Source organism: Trichechus manatus, unplaced genomic scaffold (genome assembly GCF_000243295.1).
Source record: "Trichechus manatus latirostris isolate Lorelei unplaced genomic scaffold, TriManLat1.0 scaffold00079, whole genome shotgun sequence".
Lineage (NCBI taxonomy): Eukaryota > Metazoa > Chordata > Mammalia > Sirenia > Trichechidae > Trichechus > Trichechus manatus.
The window spans coordinates 9387881-9410878 of record NW_004444015.1 but is presented as its reverse complement, the minus strand read 5'-3'; the positions used below and the strand labels follow the sequence as shown (position 1 = coordinate 9410878).

At 39.4% G+C, this 22998-nt stretch overlaps 1 protein-coding gene across 3 annotated transcripts in view; it reads right to left on the bottom strand.

Moving 5' to 3' along the window:
* FGF13 (fibroblast growth factor 13) overlaps nucleotides 1–22998 on the bottom strand; it is a 540850-nt gene that overhangs the window by 76164 nt on the left and 441688 nt on the right. Inside the window, exon 1 of one of the 3 annotated variants that reach the window (XM_004380941.1) lies at nucleotides 20725–20834. The exons of the other annotated variants lie outside the window; for them this stretch is intronic. Coding sequence (XP_004380998.1) covers nucleotides 20725–20752 — 28 coding nt within the window. The 5' untranslated portion in view covers nucleotides 20753–20834. Of the gene's footprint in view, nucleotides 1–20724; nucleotides 20835–22998 lie in introns of those variants that run through there. 3 annotated transcript variants of the gene reach the window in all.

Below are 22998 nucleotides of genomic sequence, written 5' to 3'. Positions count from 1 at the left end.
GGTGTTGATTGTGGATCCAAGTAAAATGAAATCCTTGACAACTTCAATCTTTTCTCCATTTATCATGATGTTGCTTATTGGTCCAGTTGTGAGGATTTTTATTTTCTTTATGTTGGGGTGCAATCCGTACTGAAGGCTGTGGTCTTTGATCTTCCTCAATAAGTGCTTCAAGTCCTCTTCACTTTCAGCAAGCAAGGTTGTGTCATATGCATATCACAGGTTGTTAATGAGTCTTCCTCCAATCCTGTTGCCCTGTTCTTCTCCATATAGTCCAGCTTCTCGGATTATTTGCTCAGCATACAGATTGAATAAGTATGGTGAAAGGATACAACCCTGACGCATACCTTTTCTGACTTTAAACCACGCAGTATCCCCTTGTTCTGTTTGAATGACTGCCTCTTGATCTATGTACAGGTTCCTCATGAGCACAAATAAGTGTTCTGGAATTCACATTCTTCACAATGTTATCCATAATTTGTTATGACCCACATAGTCAAATGCCTTTTCATAGTCAATAAAACACAGGAAAGTATCTTTCTGGTATTCTCTGCTTTCAGCCAAGATACGTCTGACATCAGCAATGATATCTCTCGTTCCATGTCCTCTTCTGAATTTGGCTTGAATTTCTGGCAGTTCCCTGTGAATTTACTGCTGCAACCGCTTTTGAAAGATCTTCAGCTAAATTTTACTTTTGTGGAATATTAATGATATTGTTAGATAATTTCAGCATTCTGTTGGATCACCTTTCTTTGAAATAAGTACAAATATGAATCTCTTCCAGTCGGTTGGCCGGTTAACTGTCTCCCAACTTTCTTGGCATAGATGAGTGAGTGCTTCCAGCACTGCATCCGTTTGTTGAAACATCTCAATTGGTATTCCGTCAATTCCTGGAGCCTGGTTTCTGGCCAATGCCTTCAGCGCAGCTTGGACCTCTTCCTTCAAGTACCGTCGCTTCTTGATCATATGCTCCTTCATGAAATGGTTTAATGTTGACCAATTCTTTTTGGTACAGTGACTCTGTGTATTCCTTCCATTTTCTTTTGATGTTTTCTGCATCGTTTAATATTTTTCCCATAGAATCCTTCAATATTCTTCATTTCTTTCAGCTTGAGAAATGCCAAGCGTTATCTATCTCCAGGTCTTTGCACATTTCATCATAATACTTGGTCTTCTCAAGCAGCCCTTTGAAATCCTCGGTTCAACTCTTTTACTTCATCATTTCTTCCATTTACATTACCTATTCGACATTCAAGAGCAAGTTTCAGAGTCTCTTCTGACATCCATTTTGGTCTTTTCTTTCTTTCCTGTCTTTTTAATGAACTCTTGCTTTCTTCACGTATGATGTCCTTGATGTCATTACACAACTCATCTGGTCTTCAGTCATTAGTGTTGAATGCATCAAATATACTCTTGAGATGGTCTCTAAATTCAAGTGGGATATACTCAAGGTCATACTTGGTTCTCATGGACTTGTTCTAATTTTCTTCAACTTCAACTTGAACTTGTATATGAGCAATTGATGGTCTGTTCCACAGCTGGCCCCTGGCCTTCTCTTACTGATGATATTGAGTTTCTCTACTGTCTCTGCAGATGTAGTCGATTTGATTCCTGTGTATTCCATCTGGTGAGGTCCATGTGTATAGCGCTGTTTATGTTGTTGAAAATAGGTATTTGCAATGAAGAAGTCATTGGTCTTCCAAAATTCTATCATGAGATCTCCAGCATCGTTTCTATCACCAAGGCCATATTTTCCAACTACCAATCCTTCTTTGTTTCCAACTGTTGCATTCCAATCGCCAGTAATTATCAATGCATCTTGATTGCATGTTTGATCAATTTCAGACTGTAGAAGTTGGTCAAAATCTTCAATTTCTTCATCTTTGGTCTTAGTGGTTGGTGCATACATTTGAATAATAGTCATATTAACTGGTCTTCCTTGTAGGTGTATGGGTATTATCTTATTACTGACAGCATTGTACTTCAGGATAGATTTTGAAATGTTCCTCTTCGTCATTCCCAGCATAGTAGACCATATTATTGTCTGATTCAGAGTGGCCAATACCAGTCCATTTCAGTTCACTAATGCCTAGGATATCGATGTTTATGTGTTCCATTTCATTTTTGATGACTCCCAATTTTCCTAGATTCATATTTTGTACATTCCATGTTCCGATTATTAATGGATGTTTGCAGCTGTTTCTTCTCATTTTGAGTCCTGCCACATCAGCAAATGAAGGTCTCGAAAGCTTGACTCCATGCATATCATTAATGTCGACACCACTTTGAGGAGGCAGCTCTTCCCCAGTTGTCTTTTGAGTACCTTCCAACCTGAGGGGCTCATCTTCTGGCACTATATCAGACAATGTTCTGCTGCTATTCATGAGGTTTTTACTGGCCAATTTCTTCAGCAGTAGATTGTCAGGTCTTTCTTCCTAGTTTGTCTTAGTCTGGAGTCTTCTTTGAAACCCATCCACCAAGGGTGACCCTGCTGGTATTTGCAATACCAGTGGCAAAGCTTCCAGTATCACAGCAACATGCAAGCCACCACGGTATGACAAACTGACAGACACGTGGTGGGAAAGAGGAAGAGAAGTGACTAAATAATGAAAATACAAAAGTGATAAGTAGTGTGAAAGTGGTACCCAAAATCCAAAGTTTGGGGGAGTCCAAGAGGCAGCACAGCTAACTCTGTGGGCAGAAGGGCAGGAATTGGGTGTGGCTTCGGAAAAAATATCTCACTAAAGATGAATTTTAGAGGAAGAGGTGAAACTAGGAAGCTGGGGAACAAAACTGGGCAAAGCCAGACCTCAAACATTGGCCTGACTTGATGTCTGGGATTAGATTCTTCTTACCAGGCTACATTATTTTACCTCAGCTGACAAGACAGAAAATCTTGGGAGACTGGCTGCTAACCAAAAGGTTGGTAGTTCGAATCCACCAGCTGCTCCTTGGAAACCCTATGGGGCAGTTCTATTCTGTTCTATAGGGTTGCTTTGAGTCGGAATTGACTCAATGGCAATGGGTTTGTTTTGTTTTTTTCTTTATATTTTGAATCAGAAGCAATGGTGTTTTATCGGTAGAATTCTTATCTTCCATGAGGGAGACCTGGGTTCGATTCCCAGCCAATGTACCACATGCACAGCCACCACCCATCTGTCAATGGAGGCTTGTTGAACTGACAGATGTTGAACAGTTTTCAGTGGAGCTTCCAGACTAAGATGGACTAGGAAGAAAGGCCTGAGGATCTACTTCCAAAAATCAGCCAATGAAAACCCTATTGATCGTAACAGTCCGATCCTGTTGTGCATGGGTTCCCCATGAGTTGAGGGCAGACTTGAGGGCAGCTAACAGCAATAACATATTTTAAATCACTTGGTAATAAGTTGGTCTCATATGTGACTGCTCTCCATGAGTGTACTTTTCTGTGAAACGTTCATTACTGGTATGTTCATGAAGCATTCTGGGGATGGGGACAAATCAGATGTGCTACGTGGATATTCTGATCGGTATTTGTGAGTTGTTTTTTTTCTTGCTTGTAAACTGATTGTCTTCCCTTTCCCAACTGATTGTGTTCAGCACATATTGTCAACAGTGATGTTCAAGCGTACAGTAGATTATCAATTTACGACTGCCATCAGCAGAGGGTTTAGTAGAAGTAATCCCTTTGGAAAGATGCCAATCAAAAAGAAAATTAAATTGGCATATATGCCATGGTGAGTCAGCCATTCTCCTGCAATGACTGGAGTGAGCTGGGGGACCAGGGATTTGCATGTGGGCAGTTACTAAACAATTTTTATGATGATGATGATAAAACTGTACGCTAACGAATTAAAGATTATAGGGAAATGACTGTCCAAGCCAGGTAATCCTAGTAATTCCTCTATGCAGATTTCAATATTCCTATTGGTGAGTGAAAACTAGGATTTGGTTGGTATTTGAATATATGGAAAACCTATTAAAAATCTTCCTACTCACTGCATTCTGCTTCCTGCCCCTAAATATCAGTGCCTACTTTTTCTGCCAGAATCTTGGTGTTGTTTGGTCTGAAGAGGAAAAAAAAAAAGAAATACTTGAGAGAACGGTTAAGGGAAACAATATCACCTTACTTCACTACAAAAAGAACCAAGACAACTTATCATGTGTGCATCTGTGGGGTGTGTGTATGTGTCTGTGTGTGTGTACCCCAGGCAAGCCTCAGGCAACACTCTATAGCTAGCACCTCAGCCCAGATGTCCAAGGTCCTTAAGAGGCCTCACAGGAGCCTGCTCTTCCAGACAAAACTTTGGGCTTCAGGTTTTCCCAGTTCTTCTCCTTCATTAAAATGGTCTTTTCCCATATCTCTAGGTCACTGCTTCCCAATTAGACAGCTAGCTAATTAGATGTTCTCATCGGTGCCAGGTTAATGGGTACTAATATGTCCTCATCACATCCCAGGGAACAGGCTAATTCTAACAGGGATTTTATGGAGACAATATTGTGCTTCAAAAGAGTGCCTCCAATGGTGATATTTTAAATGACAGAATGAGCTGGTGTGGTAGCTTAAAGGAAAAGAAAGCTCTGGAGAATCCCTCAATTTTAACATCCCCTGTCAGTTCAAAGTACTGGCTCTATGAGTGTGTACACACGTGAGTGTACACATAGGTTGCTGTGCTATTTTTGCTCTTGATATAGCATAAATTAAAAGGTTAGAAAAGCTAATTCAGCTCCTACCCTAGCCTTTCTTACCCTTCACAGCCAAGCCTCTTGAAAACAATTGTCTTCACCAACAATCCCCATTTCCTTACCTCACATTCATCATTCATGTGTGTGTGCGTGTATATCTAGATATAAAATCATTGCTTCTTGTATCCTACTACTTTCTGGGTTCTACTTTCTTTGCTGAAGAACATTCTTTGGTATTTCTTTTAGAAGGAGTCTGAGAATAGTAAATTTGTATAATGTTCTTATGTCTGAAAATATATCTATTTTGCCCTGATTCTCAAATAGTATATCATCTTGGCATAAACCTGTTGACCCATTGCCACTGAGTCGATTCCAACTCATAGCAACCGTACAGGATAGAGTAGAAGTGCCCCGTAGAGTTTCCAAGGAGTGCCTGGTGGATTCAAACTGCTGACCCTTTGGTTAGCAGCCATAGCACTTAACCATTATGCCACCAGGGTTTCATAGAAATTCTAAATTCCCTCAACCTTGTTATTATTCCAATGTCTTATGACCTATATTGTTGCTGGTGTGAAATTTGCTGTTGGTCTTATTGTCACTTTATAGGTACCCTGTCTATTCCCACCAGTAACATTTGAAGATTTTTTTCCTTGAAATTCTGGGACATGTCTATTATTTATGCTGTTTGGAATAAAGTATGCTCATTTGATTGTTCAATTATTTTTCTTCAATTCTTAAATTCAACCATCAACTCTTAACTATTGCTTCTCCTTAAATCTCCCTCTATTCTTCTGAAACTTCTATTAGGTATATGTTAGACCTCATTCTATCCTTCATGACTCTTAACTTCTCTTTCCTAGTTCCATCTCTTTATCATTCTGTGGAAAATCTGAATGTTTCACTGATCCCCTCTTCAGCTGGGTTTAGTCTATTGTTTGACTGAAAATTTCATTAATACACACATCAATATATAGAATTATATAATATGCAATAAAGTAATACATGTATATATCACATATCATAAAATTAAATTATATATATATATATAAATTTTAAATTAAATAATTTACATCTGGTCTTTTCACACGTCTACTATATTTTTCACAATGTCCTGTTCATATCTTATGAATTCTATTCCTTACTTTTTCCCATCAAACATTTTGAAGACACTTAAAGTATCTGTCATATTGTCTTATTATATAACACTTCTGGAATATGAATAACCCTGTTTATTGCCACTGATGACACTCCCTGTGGTGGTAATTTCCCTGCCTACTCCGTAAATTTGACTGTGGGCTCATCTTCAGCAGGAGAGTTGTTTTCGGCAGAAATCCTACATGGACCCTGGATGGTAGCATTATCAATCTCTATAGTTTTGTTTTCTTTCTTTGTCAAACGTCTATGGGTTTTGTTTGTTCCAGATCAGTTTTTATTTAATCTTCCCACTTGGTAGTACAAACAGAGATGTAGAGCTCCAGTTACTTACACTCTCAGCCCAGAATGAACACCTTACTTATATTCTAGGCCTTGGGCCCTGATTTATCCTGAACTGAACAGGACTTCTTGGCTCCTGGCTTTATGTGGGAAGCTCAGGCTCTGAATCAAGGTTGTGGCTTCATCTCAAGCCCCAGGGCATGAACCCATTTCTGATACTATTGTTGGCCATTTAGCTTGAAACAGCTGCACTTTGCTTTGGCTTTGAATTGCTTCTTTGTCTCTACCACCTGGAGATTTATCTTTTTTGTTTTTGAATTCTGTTGTACATTGTCAAAGATTCAAGGTAATATTTTATCCACTATTTCTATGTGTTTGTAGAAGGGCAGGTGCTTCCGCAATAGCTCAGTTCACTATGTCAACTAGAAATCTCCATTCACTCTTCAACCATACCACAAATATTACTTTTACTAAGATCAGCAACAACAACCTTTAATTGTTATATGCAATGATTGTGTCTCAGTCATTACTTTCTATTACTTTTACGTTTAAGTAGCATTTAACACTATTGACCACTCTCCCTGACATACGAATCTTCCATTGGCGTCTCTCACACTATATACTCTCCTGGTTTTCCTCTGACTTATCTAACTGCTCCTTCTCAGTCTCGTTTACCAGTCCCTTTTCCTTTTACTGACCATTTGAGTTCCTCAGAATTCTGTCCTATATGCTCTAATTTTCTTCCTCAATCTTCTCTATCTAGGTATTACTTGTATGACTTCATTCAGCTTTTCAGGCAATGTTCTTTGAGTTCATTTACTATGCACCAGGCTGAGTTGTAGTATTCAGTAGTGAACAAAGCGGATGTGATCCTGCTTACATGAAAATCGTAGTCTAATGAGCAGTCAGGCATTAAAAAATTAACATAAATATGTAATTATAAATTGTGATCATTGCTATGAAAGTAAGTACAGAACGCGCTGTATAAGAGTAATACGAAAGAAGCTGATTAAGATTGGGAGATCAGAGAAGGCCTCTAAAAGGAGACAACATCTTGCTAACTCTTGAAATATGAGAAGGACCCAGGCACATGAATAGTGCAGGGAAGAACTGCCATTTATACACCTACAACTCCAAAACTCTTGATTGCTTTCATCAGTTCACATAGCTCCTCTGAGTCATATATGGATAGCTCTACCCAAATGCCCCTCTACTTCAAACTCAACAAATTCGAAATTGAACTCATCTCCCCAAACGAGGTCCTCTTCTCTTATTCCATGTGGCTATTAAGGGTGTTACTATCGACCAATTCAACTGAGTCAGAAAAATGGGCATTATCCTGGATTCTTCTGTCTCTGTCCCAAACCACATTGAAGGCGTAACCAAGAACTACACATTCTACCTTCTTAATATATCTTTTAAACTGCTATTGTTACAACTGTCACCCACTCCTATTTCACTTCTTGTTTGAATTTCACCATAGCCTCCTAACTGCTTTCTCTGGGATCAAACTACTCTGCTCACTGCTACAATTCTAGCCTATATATCTGATAATGTCATGATGCTGCGACACGGATGTTCTTTGAAAACATCATGTTAAATGAAATAATCACTCACAAAAGGACAAATATTATATAATCCCACTTATATGAAATATCTAGAATAAGCAAAGGTATAAGCCAAACAAAGTTTTTTAGTGGTTACCAGGGGCAGGAGGGATGGGGGGAAGGGAGAGTCATTCCTTAGGGGCACTGGGTTTCTGTTAAGGGTGATGGAAAATATTGGAAACAGTGGTGATTGTCGGGGTTAGTATCCCAGTTCCACCAGTGATTAGCTGTGTGACCCTAGGCAAATTAATTACCTTCTCTGTGCCTTGGCTTCCTCATCTATGATAAGAAGATGATGAAAGTAATTAATTTTACTGAATTATACATGTAAAATATGCTGAAATGGTAAACGTTTTGTTATACATATTTTTACCACAATAAAAAAAATTCTTCAGTGGCTCTCCATCGCATACAAGCCCTTCATTGTCAGGCACCAGAGTTCCTTGTCACCCTCACCTCCTGCCAGCCACCCTCTGAAACACTGAATTTCAGACATACCAAAGTAATTACTATTCCCCCAAACTACCCGCTCCTGCCCTTTAGGCGCTCCAACTGTGGTATCTTTGAAAATTCTGTTACCTCCAACTCAAATGCCTTCCTACCCTGCAAACAGCTACTCATTCTTCAAGATTTATCTCAGGCACCATCTCCTCTGGGAAACCTTCCTTGACAGCCTCCACGATAAGTCACAGTTTCCTCTTTTCTGCTCCATATCACCCTATGCAAATAGCTATCATGGTCTTTATAACAATCCTTTCTATATACTTGTCTGCCATGCTTACTTAACAGTTAGCTCCTTGAGGCAGAGAGCGGAACTTCATCCTTGGATTTCCACATCTAAACAAAGCAGGGGCTCAATAAATGGCATTTTTACTTTGGAAAGCAGACAGTAGGCATCTATAGAAATGAAATACAGGACAGGCTCATTTTGATGGAATAGGCTCATGTACAATAAATGTTAGGGCGTGGAGGATTTAGTCCATGTTCCAATTACAAACAGATAGAAGCAATGTTGAAGCATTGAAGTATGAGAGGGCTACTGGGCTCCTTGTGAAAGGGAAAGTTAACTGGTTAGTAATTAGATTTGTCCACATTTTAGCTTATTCTAATATTAAAGCAAGTCTTTACATGTATAGAGCACTTTGGGTTTTGACAGAGCCCTTTTATAACCATTATCTTACTTGATCTGCATGAGAACGGGTGAAGTAGCCAGAGTAGGTTTCCACTGGCTCCATTTTAGAAAGAAAACTGTGTCCTACCAAGGTTGTGGTTTGCCCAACATCCCACAACTAGTTTATCCATGTAGGTCCTGCCTCACTCCAAAGAGGATTTGTGGCGACTTACAGAAAGGTGTACAAGAAGATAAGATTGAAAAACAAAGACAAGGACATTGGAGTGAAGGAAGATAAGTGAGAGGAGGCCAGCAGGGTTTCAAGGCCCAGGTTTCTGACTCCTAGTCTCATTCCCTTTCAGCTCCATTACACTGCCTTGGAAAGCTTTTGGACCACTGGGTGGTCATTAGCAGGAGTTTTGCTTGCGTTAAAAAACAAACAAACAAACAACAACAAAAAAACCCAGACAATTTTGACCTCAAAAACCAAGTAGCCCAGTATCTACTAGAATAATCTCCCATTAAGTGTAGCACTGAAAATTAAATCCAAACTTGAATTACTACAATTATCCTGCTTCGAGTAGAAACCTAATGAACCAACAGACAGACGCAAGGTGAAATGAGCTGAGACCACAAAGAGAATATGCCCATGAGGGGGCAGGGGCCTGGGTTTGTTTTCCAGAGCTATATATATATATATAAAAGAATTAATTTGATCAAAAGGTGACTCTCTATCTGAGGTAAACTAATTCAATTTTGATCCCATTGGATTTTACAGACATCCACCACTCCTGGATTTTGATGAGAATTTAAACAATTCCACGGCTTTACTTGGAGTCTATGTCTCAACCAGAATCACACTTACCATTTTCCTAAGTGTTTTACTGAAATTGAAAATGATAATACCTATAAAAGCTCTCCAGTGCTGACATTTCTGAGTCCCTTTTCCAGCATAAATAAAATTAGAAAATGGAAAATATAACCTTTCTCATCCTGTATTTTTTTTTCCACAGAGCATGAAATTGAAAGGTGGTTCATATTCCAGAATCATGACTGACTAGCAGGAATAATAAAGCGAGTGATAATAATAAGAGCAGCAAATATTTTTTTAGCATTTACTCTAGACCAGGTGCCATTTGAAATGCTTTATAAATGTTAACTCATTCCATTCTCATAACATCCCTATGAGGTAGGAACTATTATTATCCCCATGTCATAGGTGAGGAAACTAAGGCACAGTGAGGGCACATCATTTGCCTAAGGTCACACAGCCAGTGAGGGGTGGAACAGGGATATTAACTCAGACAATTTGGCTATACACATATGCAAATAACCCTAAATTACAGACATGTGGTCACATATTTTGTGGATTTTTCTTCTGACTTTTGTTTCTACTCCTTTTTCCTTTTTTTCTGTTTATTTCATTGCCAATTAACACTTCAGTAGCAGAGGCTCAGGAAAGGAAAAGATACCATTAAACTTATAAAAAGTTGTATGAGTTTCTTAAAGAAGTGGAAACACTTCTCCTCTCCTGATTTTTTTTTCCCTTTATGTTCATTGCAGTGATTTCTATCACACTTAAAAAAAAAAAAATTCTAACTCGTTGGGTTAACGTCGATTCTGGTTCATGGCAACCTCATGTGTTACAGAGTAGAACTGCTCCATAGAGTTTTCTTGGCTGTAATCTCTACAGAAGCAGATCACCAGGCCTTCCTTCCATGACACCACTAGGTGGGTTCAAACTGCCAACCATTAGGTTAGTAGTGGAGCGCAAACTGTTTGGGCCACCTAGGGACCTTATTACACTTTGTAGCTTTGAAATCACTTCTTCACTTGTATACAGCTAACCCTGTTGTTGCCATGGAGATTTAGATCTATGCTCTGAGCCAGGGCCTAATCTGCACATTCTGCTGATTAGCAGGGGTACTTGCTAATCCATGCCAAGCTTTCCCATCCACTCCATGACTAATCTCATGAGCTGGCAATACATGGGATTTGTGAATGTTAGGAACTGATCCTCTCAGGTTATTTAACACTTGAGTTCTGTTCAGTAACAGCTTAATTAAACCTTGAGGGAAGAAAAGTTCAGCAGAAGAATAAGATGAAATCTTTTAGGAAATTAGTTAACGAGAAGGGAAAGTTAGAGTTCACCATTGCCAGGAAGAGCAAAGAATATAATAATGTAGAATAACATAAAATGGTATATTTCATCCTGATATTCAGCAGTTGATCATCTTGACCAAAAGGTAACTATCATTTATTGAGTCTTTTCTGTATTCTCTATATGGGATCGGTCACACTGAAAACAGCAACATGAAAGGTTAGATAGGAAGTCTAGGGCGCCGTGAGTTTGTTAAGGGGGAGGAACAATTCCGAAAAGGAGGGTGAGAATGGTTGCACAACTTGAAGAATATAATCAATGTCACTGAACTGTACAAGTAGAAATTGTTGAATTGGTGAATGTTCTGCTGTGTATATTTTCAACAACAACAAAAATTTAAAAAAAAAAGTTTTCTCTGTACCTGGTAATGTGCTAGGTGCATCCATATGTGTTATTTCATTTGTACAGCAATCTTACGATGCAGATAGTATTTTACAGGTAAGGAAATTAGGGCCCAAAGATGTTGAGTTACATGCCCAAATTCAGAAACCTAACAAGCGATATGATGTGAACAAAGCAATGACCTAAGTCTGTCTGACTCCTTCCTCTTCACCATCCTAGTGGAGTGGGACTGCAGATGGAAATTACTTTCCATCCCGTATCTTAATTCTCTAGAGACCAGCAATAGGGCAAATGAACGGAAGCTGCAATGAAACAGACTAGGGTTCTGTTATGGATTGAATTGTGTCCCCCCAAAATGTGTGTCAACTTGACTAGGCCATGATTCCCAGTATTGTGTGATTGTCCACCATTCTGTCATCTGATGTGATTTTCCTGTGTGTTGTAAATCCTACCTCTATGATATTAATGAGGTAGGATTACTGGCAGTTATGTTAATGAGGCAGGACTCAATCTACAAAGTTAGGTTGTGTCTTAAGTCAATCTCTTTTGAGATATAAAAGAGAGAAGTGAGTAGAGAGACATGGGGACCTCATACCACAAAAGAACAAGAGCCTGGAGTGAACATGTCCTTTGGTTCCTGCGCTGAGCTCCCAGACCACGGGAAGATTGATGACAAGGACCTTCCCCCAGAGCTGACAGAGAGAGAAAGCCTTCCCCTGGAGCTGGCACCCTGAATCTGGACTTCTAGCCTCCTAGACTATGAAAGAATAAATTTCTCTTTGCTAAAGCCATCCACTTGTGGTATTTCTGTTAGAGCAGCAAGAGGTGACTAAGACAGGTTCATTTTGGCAAATCCATTTCAAAGCACAACAACAAAAAACCCAAACCCATTGCCATCGAGTTGAATCTGACTCAGTGACCGGGGCTCCCAAAAATGGATAGAATGGATGACTTTGGGGGGTAATCAATGAGCTGTCACTGGAGGGCTTCACAAAGAGCTGGGTAAATACTTGTCAGATGTTATAGAAGGGATTCTTGCATTTAGTGGATGACTGAATTGCATCATCATAGACCTCCTTGTGAAAGCCCCCCTACAAAAACTATCAGGGAAACCTGTTGGTCACACAAAGCTGAGTATATAAACATGTAGAGTAAGAGAGCATATCCCCTTGATAGGGTCTTAGGAGTGGCTCAAAAGGAGGGAGTTAGCAAAGGTTCTTTGGGGCTGGGGTTAGTCATAGGGTGGTTTCAGGTAGAAGTCTGTAAGCATGGTCCTGCTAATGGACTGGTCAGAAGTTGTAAACTAGATGCATTGATGCAAGACTCAGGTAAACTCTTCGGGACACAATCGTCTTGTGGAATTACTGTTAAAGAAATCTGAGCTAAAAACACACACACACAACGAGAAAACACTAGGAAACTGTCACAGACCAGAGGAGACTAAGGAGACATGACAACTAAATGCAATGTGGGATCCTAGATTGGCTCCAAGAACAGAACAAGGGCGTTCGTAGCAAACTGGTGAAATCCGAATAAAATCTGGAGTTTAGTAATAGTAATGTACCAATATTTGCTTCTTACTGTTGACAAAATGTACCACAGTGTCATAAAACAATATGTGTACTACTGTTTCATGAGAAACTATTTGTTCTGTAAACCTTCACCTGAAGTACAATTAAAAAAAAAAAGTACCACAGTAACATATTAACATTAGAAGAAACTGGGTGAGGGGTATGTGGGAAATCTCTGTATTATCTTTGCAACTTTCCTATAAATATAAAATTATTGAAAATAAGTGTATTCAAAAAACAGCTTGAGTTTCATTTGTCTTGCACTTTAATTCATCTATTTTGCAAGTAATAGTACAATACATTTTACATGTGACATAGGTGGTATTTTACAAGTCAGGAAATTAGGGCCCAGAGATGTTGAGCTGTATGTCCAAATTCAGAAACCTAACGAGTGACATGATGTGAATGAACCAAGCCACGACCTAAGTCTGTCTGACTCCTTCCTCTTCACCTTCCTAGTGGAGTGGGACTGCAGATGAAGTTGTGCTTTGTTTCATTTCTTGACTTGGAAAACACCTCAGAGGCCATTTAGTCCGAACAGATTTTCTACTTCAGCTGAACTATGGGGAAATTAAGTAATGGGATTTGATGGGGTTGGAAAAGACGTGTCTAAAATAAGATCAATTTTTCATGTGTTCTTTTTTACCCTATGCTATAATTTCCTGAGTTAAGGGGACCCTCTCGAGTGCAGAAATGATACTGCACTAACAGGGCAAGGAGAAGCCAGTGGCTGAGTCTGTAGGGAGAGGCGTGCACAGCCTGGGTTACTCCTAATAGAAAAGCAACAAGTAGACAAGTGAAGCCCACGATATGGTTATTTACCAGGAGGTGCAGCTCTCTGGCTCTCACGACCAGAGCAAAGAGCACAAGAAGTTGAAGCAGGTCAAGAACAGCTCCTTTATGTCTCATTAAATCAGAAACTGTACCCTTGCTTTTCCTAAACAAGTCTCTGAGATTTCTCAGCATTAAAATCGCCAGCCCCAGACATAACAAATTTCAAGCCTTTCCCTCTCCAGAAGAGCTGGCTGCAGGTGGTGTTTTGTGATTGCGGCAGAGGAAATGCCATTTAGACAAAGTATTGATAATATAATGGTTTCTTTCCTAACTAAGGATATTTGGCAGGTGCGTCCACTGGTATTTTATGTGTTCAGGAAGCCTGGAGCTCCTTTTTTCACCCCCTACAAAAACATTGATATTGTTGATAATGGACAAAGCATGACTTTGCATTTGCACAAGTCAGAAGTAGACATTATAATAAGGTAATGTTAGCTATGGGTTTGCACATTGTAATTAGAAACAGCATTTACTTGCATTCAAGGTAAACTGCCATTTCCACCTTTAAAACTACAGGCTTGGTGGAATAATGGAAATGAGAATCCTGGGTTTCTGTCTCAGTTCTCCTGCTAACTAGTTGTCTTACTCATCTAATGCTGCTCTAACAGAAATACCACAAGTGGATGGTTTTAATGAAGAGAAGTTTATTTCCTCACAGTCAAAGTAGGCTAAAAGTCTAAATTCAGGGCGTCAGCTCCAGGGGAAGGCTTTTTCTCTCTGTCGGCCTTCTTCTCTTCAGTGTTCCCCCGGACTAGGAGCTTCTCTGCGCAGGGACCCCGGTCCAAAGGACGTGGTCTGCTCCCGGCACTGCTTACTTGATGGTATGAGGTCCCCCCCGTCTTTCTGCTCACTTCTCTCTTTCTGTCTCAAGAGATTGCCTCAGGACACAATCCAGTCCTGCCTTACTAACACAACTGCCACCCATCCTCCCTCATTAACATCATAGAGGCAGGATTTACAACTTATAGGAAAATCAGTAAACCTTTACAGTACCAGGAATCATGGCCCAGCCAAACTGATATACACATTTTTGGGGGGACGTAATTCAAACCATGACACTAGTCTTGGGACTTTAGGAAAGTTCTGTATACACCCTGGACTTCTATTTCCTCATCTATAAAATGAGAGAGCTAAACTATATGACCTCTGAGGCCTAGGAGCATGAAACCTCTTTCGATTTAACTAAAAAACCAGTTGAGTCAATTCTGACTCCTGGCGACCCCAGGTGCATCAGAGTAGAACTGCTCCATAGGATTTTCAAGGCTGTGACCTTTTGGAAGTAGATCGCCAAGGCTTTCAGTTAGTAGTCAAGTGCTTAACCATTTGCATCACCCCGGGAGTCCTTCTCAATTTAATTACCACCACTAATCAGAAAGACTGGTCCTTTACAAGTATTTTTTCACTTAATCCTTCTAATGAGGTTGTTGTTGATAGCTGTTGAGTCAGCCCCTACTCATGGTGACCCCATGCAAAACAGAATGAAATGCTGCCTGATCCTGTGCTATCCTGGTGATAGGCTGTGTATCAGACCACTGTGATCCATAAGGTTTTCTTTGGCTGATTTTCAGAAGTAAATCGCCAGGCCTTTCTTCCTACTCTGTCTTAGTCTGGAAGCTCTGCTGAAACGTGTTCACCATCATATCGTCATGGTGGCTGTGTGTGATGTCCATTGGTTGGGAATCAAACCCAGGTTTCCTGCATCAAAGGCAAGAATTCTACCACTGAACCGCAAATGCCTTACTGATGAGGTAGGCAGGTACTATTATTATCTCTATATAGATGATAAAACCAAGACATAGAGAAGTTAACCAATTTACCTAAGTGGCAGCTAGTATATATCAGAGCAGGATTTGGACCCAACAGTCTAGTTCCAGAGTCCCTGCTTTTACCATTATGCTTTACTGCCATAGTAATAGCTCCTATTTGTTTAAGTGCCTACCAAGTGCCAAGATGATTACAAACCTTGTCTCTACTCCTCACAACAATCCTACAAAGGATTATTGTTATCTCAATTTTTACAGATATGGAGAGTGGGGCTCAGAAAGACTAATTCACTTGCCCAACATCACAGAGCTAGGGAGTGCTAGAGTCTGGTTCCACAACCCATGTTCTGTCCTCTGTACCAAATTGTCTCTTAGCAGGAATAAGATTTTTTTTTTAAAAAAACTCTGAGGCTTTATAGTGGGAGATGAAGGCAAATTTTAGTCAGTATCAAATTTCTAGAAGGGTTGTGCAACTGCAACACCAAAGTCCTGTCTTGGAAATATGCATGGCATCCTGCTTAATGAGTCACAGGATGCAGTAGCCTTCAATGAAGCCCCCCTGCTGCTAGTCCAGGCCCCACAGGCACTGGGGAGATCTGTAGATCTTTCCCAGAAGCAGATTTTCTGTTAAATAAAGGGAAAGAGTTAATGAAGCAAAGAAAGAAAGCTTTCATATGAAATTCAAATTTGTTCAATCTTCCTGAGAATGAATCTTAAGTGAACAAAATAACATTCTGCCTAAAGCCCATAATCATATCACTTTTTCACATGATGAAATACAATGAGATGCATGGAAGAAATAACCGTGGAACAAATTCACCATATTTAATTCTATGGGAGAACAGTTCTCCCAGATTTACCCTAGAATTACATTGGATATCAAAGCAGTCAATACATTCTTTGTGATCTACTAAGGAAAATCTACCTAGTAAAAATGTGAAACTAAGCTAATGATGAATATTTTCTTCTCTTTAAATTAGATGCTTGAAGTATGGACCACAAAGAATGCCCCAAAAGCCATTATAGGGAACAACAAAGGGTTGGCAAAACATAATTTCTGTGATTTTTATGCTCATCGGATATTACTTTCATAAAACTCCGTATTTCAATTTTCTGTAAAAAATGTCTCCCAAGCTCAACAAGGTCATAACATGAAACATGAAAAAGCAGAGAAATGGAAAAACTTAAATTTTGAAGTTTATATCTTACCAGTAACTTTTATGCACCCAATATTTTAATGTTATATTTTTCTTTCCAAAGCCTCAGTTAGCACAAGCTAAAGAGAATGCTGAATTCATACTTGGTTAAGAATCCTCATATGCAGTAAAATACGAACAGGTTTATAATAAACAAAAGCCTTGTATGAACCATAATCCATCACGGAATGGTTTGTCTCCTTACATTCCACTCTAAACTGATGTAAATTTGTAGCATTTCTCTCTTTGGCTCTGTGGATTATGACTCCAGGTTCTCCCAAGCTCCAGAGGTGAGTCAATCCCTCATCTAGCATTTGCATGTGTGCAATTATAAATAAAAAATTTCCCTTCCTCCATTTCGCTTAAGATATAGCCCCCCCTTGACTCCTTCAAGAACTTTCATTTAAAATATACCATGAACAAACCTTGACTTCCAAATTGGAGACTGGATTTGAACAGGCCATTGCTTACTCAAGCATGCACAGTATTTTGGAATATTATATGGTTGTCAGACATCGTACAAATATTATGGTGAGTTCTCTTACTTCAGCAAAGATGGCACTAAACCACAAGTCTAAGAGATGATGGTAAACAAAACTTAGGAAGTGTAAGTAAGAACCCCTCCCACACTCTAGGCTTTACAATGGGTAGGAGACAGCGGTCATCTACCATTGGGGAAGGGGAAGGAAAGATGAGAGAGACATCCCACCAATCCTAGTGTACTGAGAACAGAGATAAAGAGGGTGATTTCATAATTTACAAAGAATATACAAAATTCAATGAGTTTCCGCTTAGTAACAAAGGTTCTAAGTACTTGAAGCAAAAATTGATAGCACTAAAAGGAAATATTCACAGTCGTGGTTGATGGTTTTAATATACATCTCCCTGGAACTGATAGAATCTGTAGACAAAAGAATCGGAATATAGAATAACGGAACGACATTATCAATTTGACCTGATACCCACTTACAGAGCACTACACTAACCAACAGGAGAAAAATACTTTCTTTTCAAGTGCACATGGACTATTCACCAAGTCGACCATAAGCAGGGCCATGATGCAATTTAAAGAAAAATTTAAGGACCAAAATCAAGCAGAAGATGCTATCAGACTGGAAAAATATCAAACTTGAAATCAATACCAAAAATACAGATAGGCAATCCCCAAGTATTTGTAAATCAAGCATCACATATCTAAATAAGTCATGGGTAAAATAGGAACTCAAAAGTGAAGTTAGACAATACTTTGAACTGAATGATAAAGTTCAGTATACTAAAAGAGAACTCTATCTGTAACAGTGCTTATAGGGAAATTTACAGCATTCAATGCCTCTATTCAAAAAGGAGACAAATGTAAAATAAATAATTTCTGTTTCCAACTTAAGAAACCAGGAAAAGAAGAACAAATTAAATCCCAAATAAGTAGGAGGAAGGAAGTAATAAAAATGAGAAAGAAATCAATGGCAAAGAAAGCCGAGATAATCAACAAAAATGAAAGCTGGTTCTTTGAAAAGATTAATAAAACTTTAATCTCCTAGTAAGAGAGAGAAAGAAAAAGAGACAAAAATAATAAACTACCAATACATTGAATGGAAAAGGGGCCGTCATTAACAATCCCACAGGCATCAAAAGGATAACGAGGGGATCTCATGAACAACTTTAAACCAATACATTTGACAAATGAAACAAAATGGATAACTTCCTTGAAAAACAATTTACAAAAACAGACACATAGTGAAACCCCAAATCTGAAACACCTATCCCCTTAAAGAAATTGAATTCTTAATTTCAAACTGTCCAGAAAGAAATCTACTGGTTCAGATGGTAGCACTGGTGAATTGCATCAAACATTCAAAGAAGGAATAACACCTTCATAAACTTTCAGAAAATAGAAGAGAAGTAAACGCTTCCAACTCATTACAGGAGGCTAACATAAACAGGATACCAAAACTAGACAAAGACATTTAAAGAAAAGAAAAATGTGGACCATTACTCTTCATAAAAATTGATGCAAAAATCCTCAACAAAAAACAGCCAATTGAATTCAGGAAGATATTATATCATGATCAAGTGGGGTTTATACCAGAAATGCAAAGTTAGTTTACCACATGAAAATCAATCAATGTAATTTACCACATTAAAAGACTGGAGGAAAAAAATCATATGACCATTTCAATAGATAAAGAAAAAACATTTCCCAACATTGAACGACTACCCAAGATAAAAACTCTGAGCAAAGTGGGAATAGAAGAGAATTTCCTGAACTTTATAAAGATTATCTAGGAAAAATCTATAGCTAACATCATACACAAAACATTCATCTATTTAAAATAGACATGTCTATTTTTAACATTTCATCAATCAATCTAGAAGTCTCTTAGAAACATAAAGTTGGTTTGTGTTTCAATCTCGCCAAACAGCTTAGATAGCAATCTGACCATTTCCAATTAATAGATGCACGTCGATGCAATAATTGTTCAGTGAAAGTCACCTGTGTCACAGACCTTACTCAGCAAAGAATTAATGTACACGTTTCACTCAACTACTTTACGAGCAGAGCAATGATTATCAATGTTCCTGGCGCATGTGCCATACCCTGAGCTCTTGGGTCAGGGCACGAGAGTCTGTCATTCCTTCCTTTGAGGATGATCATACGCTGTCAGATGGCGGACAGGCGAAAACTCTAATGGGTTGATTGGAAGCACGAATTGTGGGAGTAATCACAAAATGAAATGTTGACACAATCTCACATATTCTATAATGATTTTCATCACTAATATTGCCCTTGATGCCTTAACAATTCAAATGAGCATATTCTCCTGGTCACGGGGAGGTCAGTTAAGAATAACCAAATAAAGTCCATGCAACCTGACAGGCCAAACCGAACCTTCATTTGAGAATGCTCCAGGACCACTCCAAGTAGTGCAGGAGATTCTGTGAAGTACTCAGAAGGGGAAGCCTATAAATCACCGTTAATTACATTAATAAATACATGCTATACAGCAGTTTCAAGATGGGGGAAGGAGTTTTGAAGAAACAAAAAAAAAATCATGATGAGTAATCATTCATCTAGACGAAATGTTCTAGCAAAATAACACATTTACAGGGGTCCACATTCTCTGGAATCCCTTCAAGTTCAATGATAAAGAAAGCGCAAAGGGTTTCAATGAAAGCGTTTGCTCGATGAGGTTACCTCATTCGACAACATGAAGGCTGCAAAAAAAGTTCCCAAGAAATGATGCCATTTTCCATTTGGTTAACGTGTTAACGTTCCCCTCAAAAGGTAGCCAGCGGTGTGATTTCAACCCTCCAAAAGAATTCCTGGCTTGCTGCTTCCAAAGAGGCTTGAAACTGGCTGCTCCAGCAACCCTCTCTCAGCTTGTTTTTCTCCTTGAGCTGGAAGCTCTTGGGCGTTGGTTCCATTAGCGATCTGCGGCATCTCCTCCCCTGGTTTGACTTAGACATTATAGACTACCTATCTTCTGTGATTTCCCTATAGATACCACTAATAAGATCCACAGAATTAATATGTGATTGTGTCCACCTTTCCTTAAGTCTATGTCGCCTTCTATCTTGTTCCTTTCGCTAAGCTGAAAGCAACATACATTTAAAGCCAATTACAATTATCCACTCCCTTTTCTTCCTTTAGCAATTCAAATTCTTACGTGTGCTGTACACATAGAGTAAATGCAAGTCTGCAGATAGGAAATCTCGCATCAGCCAGTGCCACCGTTTTCTAAACACAGGGCTTTAAATAAGGCAGATATACACGTTCATCTTCGATAGCAATTAGTGTCTTAAATTCCTCTTAGGGGGAGAAAACACAAAAAAACAACAAAGGATACATTTTTCCAAGAGTCTTTGCTTAACAGCCAAACATCATGGAGTAGAGAGAAACTCAAGAGCCCCCGTCCCATTCGGAAGGAAAAGACCTCAACAGAAAGAGCTCCGGCATAATTTTGTTAATTTCTGCAAAGGTGTTCAAGCCCAGGACAAGCTGTCAAATCAACTTCCTTCAAAAACATCGCTTAAATAGATCTTACCTGAATACGACTTCCTTAGCAAAGCCATGCTTCTTTATAAGCTGGTCCTACCCAGACAATTGCTGTCTACATTTGGAGCACACACAGAGAGTGGAGATCAGAGAAAGTTTAAGGCATATCTAAAGTATTCTCCAAGGTACTGGCCAGAAGCATCAAGCCCATCCTCGCGGTATAGAGAGATCATTAATGGGCATTAGTGACAGACCATTACGACTCTCACAGATCATTAATGATTCATCATGTAGCAGTATTGTTCTGGCAATAATCAGACCAGTGCTTGGACTCAGATATAAGCTTTGTCCATACTATTTGCTTAAACTTATTATTTGCAAGCATAAAATTTATTTTGCCTTCTAGAATTACGAAAAATGGTCTGTAACAGGATCCCTGAGCACATTAGTGGAGCTTTTGGAGCTAGCTGCCTTATTTGGTAGAAGCTTCTCCCACTGTCAGCAATCTTATAGTCTGAAAGACTCCCCAATAGCCTTTTGGATGTAGAAAATGTCTTTTATCTTGAAATTAAATTATTGATGAATAGAAAATGCTACAAGCAAAGTAAGACATTTGTAAGAATTACAGTTGCTCAATCCTCGGTAACAATTACTTGTAGACTGTTGGAATTCTACCGGAACTTTGAGTTCTTTGCTTAAAAAAAAATCATTTCATATCAAAGTTCTTTGTTAAAAATTTAGAGAATCTACTAGCAGCCTATGAAAAGGCTTTCAGCTAATCACAACAAAAGCAAGAAACACAGCCTCTTGCAGCATTATATCATACACGTTACTGAAGCACTGGACAGTGTTAATACAGAAATCAAAATTTTAAGGAAAAGCAAATCCCCAAACCAATTGCCATTTTTTAAAAATTTTTGATGGATGGAATATACACTATTTGGTTAAAAATTCAAATGGAAATTTCAGTTACTCTGAGAGCAAATGAATCTTTCCTATTGAACAGATTGGATTCTCCTTCTGTGTGGCTCTGGGAAAACTTCCCTTGAGTCGGAAAGAAAGGAAATCTGTTTCAAGGTCTGAATACCGTCACCATCAATGAATATTGAAGAATTACTGACACCCACAGGGAGCTATATTTATCGAGTCCCATCACCCATACTCAGTGCTATATGGAAAGGAAGAGTATGTATATCCCAAATTCCATGAACTTACATAATTTTTTTCCCTTAAGCTTCTCTGCATAATCAAAATTGCCTTGTGCTCTCTCCCTCCACTTTTCCATCCAACACTAAGAGTGTAACAGATAACAGCTGTGAACACTAGCCCCTCCCAAAGGGATCCAGCCTCAAGCGAAATTGGTTTAGCTGTAAGGACTTGGTTATAAAGACTGCATTTCAGCAGCAGGCAGAGGATGGAGAAAATTTGCTCTGCCCTGAAGTCAAACACCCTCCCCCTGCCCCACCAGCCACCCACAGCCCAAGGACCTGAATACCAGGAGTGCTTAGAACCCAAAACGTCACAAGAGTTGTCCCTCTGCATGGCTGGCTTTCTGGGCGAGCGACCTGTGCAGTCCCACAGGGCCCCGCTCTTTGAAGGGCTTCAAACTTGGTTTCATGCTCTGCTGTTGAACTTGTTGTAAAAATTCTTAATAATGGAACAAGCACCCGGTATTTTTGTTTTGCACCGAGCCCTGCAAATTATGTAGCCAGCCCTGTACCTCAGAAAATCATTTGTTAGTCAATCATGCTTGGACAGGCAGTTGATCAGCTTCAGAGTGTGCCCATGCGGTCTTCCCCATTCCCCCTTTGATTGGGAAGCTGAGCTAGTGCTCAGGCCACTGGTGCACCACTGCACATGCTCAGAGCCCTGTTTGCAAACCAAAATGGCTAATGGAAGAATTTAGGCTTCAGTGAACTCTTTACGCAGGAGACATGCCAACTTCCTTCCAACCAAAATAGAAAACCCTAATATGGAGGCAGTTTCTTTTGGCCAATGTAAGAGCTCTCAAAAAGGCACTTCCCCAGGGACAAAATTAAGTCCGCTCGATATAAGTGGTCTTATCAGGTCTAATCAAGCGACTCCGCCTTGCAGCTCTGCCATAGCTTCTTCTAATGGCCCTGCAAGGGCTGCGCTGGTAGGGCCGTGGGGAAGGGGGTCCCCTGAGATGAGAGCAACTCAATCTTGTGATGTCTAGACTGCACAGAAATAAAGTCAGGGCTGACATGGGGCCAAATTGCAAAGCAGGTGAAATTTATTTCTGCTACGCTTGCTCTCCTCCTTTCCACCTCGACCGAATCCTCAGCCACTCAGGGCCTTTGTT